General features: G+C 45.0%; 1 protein-coding gene across 1 annotated transcript in view; it reads left to right on the top strand.

The window, feature by feature from the left end:
- The first annotated feature begins 251 nt into the window (after window positions 1–251).
- GRAMD1B (GRAM domain containing 1B) overlaps window positions 252–8,733 on the top strand; it is a 253,091-nt gene continuing 244,609 nt past the window's right edge. The window contains exon 1 of the mRNA XM_019628340.1: window positions 252–603. Coding sequence (XP_019483885.1) covers window positions 578–603 — 26 coding nt within the window. The 5' untranslated portion in view covers window positions 252–577. The remainder of the gene's footprint in view (window positions 604–8,733) is intronic.

The raw sequence follows: 8,733 nt of genomic DNA, 5'->3' as shown, positions 1-8,733 counted from the left end.
GGTTTGAAAGGAGCGGTGGGTTTTAAAGGCACTGTCTGGTCGTGTGTCCCCGAGTTACACTGCAGTGCTAAACGTTGGAGCGAGGCAACACCCTCTGGGAATCCACGCAGCAGGCTTCACCGGAGAGGGCGCGTGAGGGAAGGAGAAAGACGGAGAGGAGAGGGGGATGAGCGGGGGAAGGGGACTGAGACCGAGCGGAAATCACGGAGGTAGTCAGGAACGACACAGGAGGATCTCAGAAGCACCGGGAGGGGGCACGTGTATAAATAGCAAGAGGGACCGCGATGCGGTAACAAATAGACTCCGGGACAGCAGAGCCTCGCAGCCCACAGAAAGGTGGTTCCACTTCCTCCCGCCCGGCGCCGCGGGTGCCCTGCGCCTCTTGGGGGAACTGAGCTCCGGCCCGACCCCGGCTCGGCTCTGGCGTCCTTAGACTCCATGCTCCTCCTCCCTCCTCCAGAAGGGGTTGGCTCTCCTCTTTGCAAAGCCAAGCTCCGGGGGAGATGAGGTGAGCAGTAGCCTGCAGCCGGTGTGTTCTGGGCGCTGCTGACCTGGCACACCCGGCCCGTCTGCCCGCATGAGTGCCTCTCCTAGCAGACCCAGGTAAGAACTTCCTGACCTTCATGAGCCCAAGAAGGAACACACCTGGATGCAGGGGTGATGATGCGGGATCCCTGTGAAACTGGAGGCTGTGGAAACATTGGGGTGGGGGTGGGGTCTGCTGTTTGCTCATCTGAATTTTCTCAGTGCAACCTCAAAGTTCCAGAGGGCACAGTAAAGCTATTAACATGGATTGTGGCCTGGCTGTGGTGTCCACACCTGAGAGTTGGTGTCCCCAAAAACCGCTGGGACAGACTACCTCCTTCATGAGTTACCAGAGATGGCTAAGCTCACTTCTTTCTCCATTAGTTCTGGAGATGTGCTCAGGCAAGTGGTGAGGGCAGGGCTTTGGGCATGGAGATCGCGTCTGCTCCTCTTCAGCTTTCCGGCAAAAGTTTGAACTGGGGATACCAGCTTTCCTTGTTCTGGGCAGTACTTCCCTCACACCATCTGGCCACCCTCATCAATCTTATGCCTATTCCCCTTGCATTGTAGAAGTCCAAGATTTGAAAGGAAAAGTAACATCATGCGGTTTATCTGAACGTACCTAGTAAGACTAGACAAAAGGTTCTGCCTTTCTTAATTTACTCCTAGTGTGGTGGGAGGTCTAGTAATTGGAGAACTTCCTGATTTGGACCTAGGGATGCATGGACTCCCATTCCAGAAGAAACCGAGTTACTCCGATGGAGTCCATGAAGAGAGGGGAAGGTGTGGTCATTAGAAGCTGTTAGAGCCCAAACAACGTGTTTACATCCATCGGCCAGCCTCACGCCTGCAGAAACTTCATTCCTCAAGAAATTTCTTAGCAGGGTGCATGGGCCCCAAGGCCACATCTAAACAGGCAGTCGATGGCTTATGCCACACCTCTGTTGTTCTGGTGGACCTGGAGCAGATGTGAGCAAGACTCTATTCCATTCTCAGAATTAGAGAGGGGTAGGGTGGAAGGATTGTGCACATCACATATACTTGGAAGATCCCTAGTTTTATCCAAGGGGTGGGGGGAAGACTTGTAAAAAAAATAATAAAATGTTTTCATGACAGCAGCAGATGTAAAACTCCCAGCTCACCACTCTGCATGAGGACAAACAAGTTTGTACAGGGGGCTGAGCTGTCTCCTCTGCCGACACTTATGTGGGCACATCACCTTTTGAAGACACAGTGTTTTATGGATAAGGAGCCCTCTGCCTGGGGGCTTTTCAAGAGGGGCATATCTCAGCTGGGGCTCAGGAAAGTAATATTAAAAACAGGTTGCAAATGCTGCCTTTCTATCCCCCAACCCAAGGTCCTACTTTGCCCCTAATCTGATCTTCAGGCTCATTGTGGAACAGGCACACTCGAAGAGGAGCATCCACACTATGCTAGTGTGAACTGCTTCACTGTCTCTCTCATTAAACAGTGTTTAGAAGGTTAGAGAGCAAAATACAAACATGTATTTCCTGTGTGAGCAAATCAGACTTGTGCTCTGGGTGAGGATAACGTTTATTCTTTCTATCTAGTGGTGCCTCTGCCTTTGTTCCTTACTTAAAGATCACATCTCTTGCCCATACCCAGTGTCCATGCCACCTTCGCTGTTGCTCACAACTTGAACTGGCTGCCTTTGATGGTGTACAGTGAGGTCGCTGGTGAGGTCACCAGTGTTTGTATGAGGCACACACCCCCGCACCCCCTTGGCCTCTTTACCTTGTAACTTCTCAGAAGATCTTGCAACTTGAGCCAAGAGCTGTGCTGGGTATCATGGGTATTCAGGAGATGCAGGGTCTCCAAGGGTGGGTGGAAGTTCTGGTTTCCCCGTCCACACTCAAAGGCTGTTTGATTTTGGAAATTTGGGGCTGGGCTCTGGTGATAGTGTTCCAAAGAAACCATTATGAGCAACTGATCAATACCTAGCCAAACTGGGGTGCTGCTATAGTACCCCAACTTGACATTGTCACCAAATATAAATGTCTTATTTGGCTTCTTGATCCGCTGTATTCAAGAATTATAGACCTTGAATGAAATTACAGCTTTATAAGGAGACCACGTTATAATGGTTGTCCTGCCGCCACCTTCTAGCCTTTATTTTTAGACTATAGCAGTCATCTGATGTCTTTGCAGATTAGCTCACTGTCAGGGCTCTCCCATCACACACATCGGTAGTCATCCACTCTAACCGACATCATGCAGCCTCAGGGCTGCAGCTGCACTCCAGAGGGGTTTTCACTGCTCTGCTCCCACTGCCTGCTGCTTTTGAACAGGTGGCATGTAGTTTTCAGCTGCTTGTGGATTTGGGCTGTTATTTACAATTCTGCTGTGAATTATCACCCATTCCATTTGTCCTACTGATAGGGTGCTTTCTCTTAGGGGCGCCTGCTGCAGTTTATAATTTTGATTTTCATTGTTCTTTCAGCCTGATCAGGATTTTTTCTTTCTCCCTTCGGCACATCGGGAACCACATTTCATTTTTTTGCCTAGGCATGATCATTCTTCAAATTGTACTAAAATCATTATTTCCTTGATTTGATCCAGAATCCTAATATACACAAAACAGAAACACTGCATGTAGTTTTCAGATGCTAGGGTTCCATATCCCCTTTAATTTGGTGTTTACAAAGCTCTGGCTTCTAAAGACTGCCCTGGTATCCACTCCTGTTGGGTCTGCATTGCACATCTGCATAACAAATGAACATTTCCAATCAGAGGCAGGGTGAACACAGCGTTACTGCACAGCGTTACTGCAAAGAGGGGGTGAGATATTTTAGGAAATAGGATCTTGAATCTGCGTTAACTGTTAGGAGGGTCACCTTAAATTACTGAAGCCTCATTTGGTGTGTGTGAAGATAGAATTCTTAAGATAGGGAAACACTTGTCAGTGGACTCAAGTATAGACCCATAAGATAGCAATAAAAACAGGAATTTAAGTTCTTTCCTAGAGTGAGTTGGCATTGATGAATCTGTGAATTAGTGACCTGCTCGCCACCTTTTCTGTTAGGCTTTCGTCAAACCAACAGCGAATTCTGTCTTCAGAAAGAAAGTTACTAGCGATCCACAGGACGGGAGAAGGATAGCTCCTTGTTCACGGACACCACAGGCATGGAGCCCATTCTAGCAGAGTAAAGGAGTTAAACTGACTTGGCTCCATCATCTATACTGACAGGCCTGAAACAACCTGAATCCTTTGGATTGAAACTAGGTCAAATAGTGGGCACTTTCTGAGACTCCAATGGACATGAAGCAGGAAGCCTCTCTCAGCACCCGCGTGGGCTTTGGCACAGCTCTGGAGCCCCTGGTAAAGAGAAATTTCCCTTTCTGCACCAGAATTGTAATAAGGTTGGTGTGGAAATGGCTGTGCTTGTCAAGGATCAGATTGGAGTACAACTTGAATATTTATTTTAAAAATACTTCACGAAATTAAAAATTGATTTGTCCAAAACACAAGACCAGTGAGGTACTACCTGCCTGCCCACCCCCTCACCTCCACCCCCACCCCCTCCAGGAGTTGCTGAGCTCAATGAATAATAAACATACTTGGCTAGAAGAGGGAGTAGGAAGAAAAGCAGCCCCTGCAGCTCATCTGCCACTTCATCTTACTGAGCCCTGAAACTCCATTTTCCTAAACAGTTTCGGTGCCTGGGACTTGAACAAGGGTATGGGATAGAGACGAGAATTGGGCAGAACAGCAATTCTTAGAAAAGTTTGTGAGACCCAGGTTGCCTGGAGACAGGCTGCCCCAGAAAGCAGGGTGGCTCAGGTGAGGGTGTTAGAACATGGGAGGAGAACCGGTCGCTGAGAAGAAGTGAAATGACACATAAAAATGATGAGAGAAGGGAGGGCAGGTGGCAGAGAGAGGAAATAGATGGAGTAAGAGGAAGATGCAGAGAAAAGTGCAAGCAAAGGCGAAAAAGGGGGAGAGAGCAGAGGATAAATGAAAGCAGCACCTTGCCTTCAGGATTTTTCTCTTCCTTTTTTTCCTCTAGCAGAGGGAGAAAGCAAGCAATCCACGGGAACAGTGTGGATTTGGTGCCTTCCCATTGAAACTGTGAAACCTCAACCCTTCATGGCAGCTCATTCTATTTTTACATTTTGCAGAATTGAATTTAAACAAATGACCCTGTGATGGCGTTTGCATGAAGATTTTATCCAGGACACCCACACAGCCAGTGCTGGGGTGGCTGAATATTTAGCATTATATTCCATTTAATCAGATAAGAAGGCATCCTCTAGAGAAGCCTGGGCTTTGATAACAGCCTATAAAGAGCTGCTTTCATGAGGGTGAACGAAGCCAGAAAGAAACCATGTTCTCTGGCTTGGTTGGGTTTGTTAGCAGGAAAAATTCCAGTTAACTGAATTTTGGAGGACCTTAAACTTTCCTCCTCACATACTTTTTTTTTTTAATTGGGGAATTGGGGGAGGGGAACAGTGTTGGGGAATTGGGGAAGGGGACCAGCCAAGTTGTTGTTCTTCAATCTTAGTTGTGGAGGTCTCCAGTCGCCATCTGGCTTCCCGTCAGTAGCTCTTGGCCTCTAAGCTCAAGGTGCTGTGTTACAATCTTAGTTGCAGGTGGGCATAGCCACCATCCCATGCAGGTGTTGAACCGGCAGCCTTGTTGTTAAGAACGCACGCTCTATCCACTGAGCCATCTGGTGGCAGCTCAGCTCAAGGTGCCGAGTTCAGTCTTAGTTGCGGGCGGGCATAGCCCACCATTGAACTTCGTTATTAGGAGCACGTGCTCTCACCAGCTGAGCCATCCTCTCACCTTTTGGCAACTCAGCTTGGGCACAGCGTCATTGGCTTATGTGGGAATCGAATCAGCGGCCCTGTTGCTCAGAGCTCTTAAGCTAACTCTTAACCAACTGAGCCACAACATTTTTGTTTTGTTTTGTTTTCTGCCCAGGGTCTGTTTCCAGCCTTTGTGAGCCTTGGTTCAGTTTTTTTTTGGAGATCTCATTATTGGCCAAAAGAAAAGAAAAAGTTCCTTTGGCCTGAATTTGCTCTGAGTGGAAGCCCTGCTTCGAATCTGGGCACTTACCATATTTGTTGCCCTGGTCAGGGAAGCTCATGTGCTCACTGCTGGTGTGACAGTGCTTAGGCAACAAGAATAACAATGTTGTGCATCTCATACTTGGTTAGAACACGGAACAGATAAAGTTTTGTTCATTTAGACACAGACTTAAAGTCCTGGGAGAGTCAATAGCAATTAAATGCATGCCTCTTTGCACATTATGCAAAATAAATTATTATTATCCACATTTTATAGTTGCAGAAACTAGGGCACAGAGACATGATGCCCAAGATCACATAGGCAATAAATGGTAGAGCCAGGACTTAAACCAATGTTCTAGCCTTGATACTATGATAATGAGGCGTCAATAAATTGAAGTGACCCTTTTTCTCTTGTGGATTCCACTCTAAATTTTCAGCACCATTTTTCTTTCTCATCATCTTCCATTAGTTCTCCATCTCTGCAGGTGGGGGTTTATAAGCACCTCCTTCTAGTTGATACACAAAGGGATTCCTTAAAGCATGGATACCTATTCAAACCCAATTAAAGGAATTTAGAAGAGATGTAGACCATATTACTTTCTTTGGGACCTACTGCCTTTCTTTTAAATTTTGGTATTTTAATCACTGCCAAATTTTCTTGACATTTAAGTCAAAGAAAATGCTGAATGAAAGTTGGCATTATATCTACTCCTTATAGCTATGATATCCCTCCTTTTTTGTAGATTATCCTGAAGGAAGAGTCCTGCTCCAACTGAACCAGTGTCTAAATAAATTTCTGTAAGGCAAAGAAATTATAGCAGAATTTGAGGGAAGCTACCACTTCCGAAAGACAACTGAGAAAAATCCTTTCAGATTCAAGCCTATAAATCACCCTTTTGAAGTCTTTGTTCATCTTGGCTGTGCCATTAACTTCATTTGAACTCAATTGGCAGCAATCAATTGAGAATGCTAATTCTAGTCCTGGCTGGTGTTTTGCGTGCATGAGCTTCATGCTATATGTCTAAGAAAGTACAAACCTAGGTAAATAAGGCTGTGCTGATGGCTTTATTGAACAGTTGGACTAACCCAAGTTGATTGATATATTTTGGCTTGTCAAGAAACAAGAACAAATTAGCAGAGACAATACGTCTATTTTCTTAGCGTGTTTGCCCAAACTGTTAATGAGATTAGAGGGTTTATAAAATTAGGTTTAAAAACTAATTTAACCTATTCCTCTTTTTTCCCCCCAAACTTTGGTCATTCTTAACACATCTGGATGCCTCATGAACCTGAGTTTAATGCTAGTGCTAGGTTTGGCTCCTCTCTAAAACCTGGTATGTTAGCAATGGCCAAATTTAATTTAGGCATTGAGCCTTTGGGCTATCTTATACCTGCATTGAATGATGATACTGTGATCAAGTCTGGCCAACTGATACTGAGAGAGGATAAAAAGTGATACAAATAAGCCTGAAACAGAGGAGAAAAGAATACAGATGTTTGCACATTTTATGGATTGTATTCCTGTCAACAGTGGGAAAAAATGAATTGATGGATTGAAATATAGGTTTTTCAGAGTACTGGTGAAGCACCCTTATCTCCTATTCATTTCCACTAGGGTATCTTATCTCTACCAGTTGTGGACAGGATGTAATTTTATTCTGTTCTTATTTCTGTTATATTTTTAAAACCACATCCTCTCTTTATATTCTTGCAACAAACATTTGTTAAGAAACCAGATGGTTATTGGGGATAAAGTATTGACTAAGATAAATCTTTCTTCAAAGAGTTCAAGGTCTAGTGAGAAAGATAAAGTAGAGGAGTCAAAGACAACTTGTTAATGGCTATAAAGAGGTAAGAATAAGGTAGAAACGCTGCATCCAGAGCAGTGAGCAGAACAGCCCAGGTGAATCTGAGAAGGCTTTTTCCAAAAAGGTTGTATGTGAGCTGGATTTTAAAAGGTGATTGGGCATGTCCCAGATAGAGAAGAGTGAAATTGTATTTCAGTTGGATAGCATTTGCAAAAACAAGGAGTTGTGAGGTGCTGAATGTGTTTGTGAAGAATGATGTAGTCAGATCATAAGGTATGATGTAGGAGAGGTGATAAAGCTAGAACAGCAAGCTGTAGTCAGATTGTCAAGGTCCACTTACACAGCTTGTACTTAACAGAGACAACTGGGAGCCCCAGACATTTTACAGCAGGAGGGTGAAAAAATAGATGATTTGGTTTTTTCAAGAAATAACTCTGGCAGCGATGTGGAGGATGAAAAGAAACAGGCCGAGTCCAATGGCCAGATGCCATATGGGACTACTGAGTAGTCCAGGTGAGATCTGATGGAGACTGAATTCTGGCAAGAAAGGTTAGAAAGGACTATCCAGATGTGAGAATTAATTTAAAGAAGAATCATCGAAGTTTGGTAGCAAGTGGGTGGTAGAGTCAGAGGAGAGGAAGAGGAGGAGGTACAGATTGTGTTAATGTTTTAGCTTGATGTTATTTGAACTAGGTCTATAGCCATAAATCGAGGTATGAAGTACCAGAGAAGAAGCAGAATTGAAAGAGAAGATAATTTAAGCAGGATGAAGATTTAAAAGAGGCCACTGGATTAGGGATGTAGGGATCATTTTTAAACTTTGTAAAAACAATTTCAATGAAGTTTTGAGGAAAAATGTATTATGAGCAAGATTTCCCAGAGCTTAGGAGTTGAAGGAACAGAGAGTTTAGGGACACTACTTCAATACTGTAAAGAAAGGAGGATGTGACAACTTAGAAGAGAAAGAAGAATGAAGAAAATGGAGGGGGTGGTTAAAAAAAGGGAAAGCCCTTGAATATGTTTGCCAATAAAGGGGGAACAACTAGAGAGAAAGGGAGAGATTTAAAGATACAGAAAAGAGAAAAGACAGCTAAGAAAGTAGTCTTTAAGAATTCAAGGGCCGCCCGAGTGGCGCATTGGTTAAGAGTTGGCTTGGGACACCAGCTCTGAGCAGCAGGGCCCTGGTTCGGATCCCACATGGGTCAGTAATGCTGCACCCTCTACAGCTAAGATGGTGAACCACAGCTCAACCTGGAGCTGGGCTGCTGTGAGTCGCCAGTAACGGCATAGGCTGCAGCCTCTGCTGCTGTGGGCTGCCATAAGCTACTGTGAGTGGCTGGCAACCAGCTTGAGCGGCCAGCAGCCG

The sequence above is a fragment of the Hipposideros armiger genome, unplaced genomic scaffold, assembly GCF_001890085.2.
Source record: "Hipposideros armiger isolate ML-2016 unplaced genomic scaffold, ASM189008v1 scaffold_781, whole genome shotgun sequence".
Taxonomy (NCBI): domain Eukaryota; kingdom Metazoa; phylum Chordata; class Mammalia; order Chiroptera; family Hipposideridae; genus Hipposideros; species Hipposideros armiger.
The sequence above is the reverse complement of the archived record's forward strand: the minus strand, read 5'-3'. Positions and strand labels throughout refer to the sequence as shown.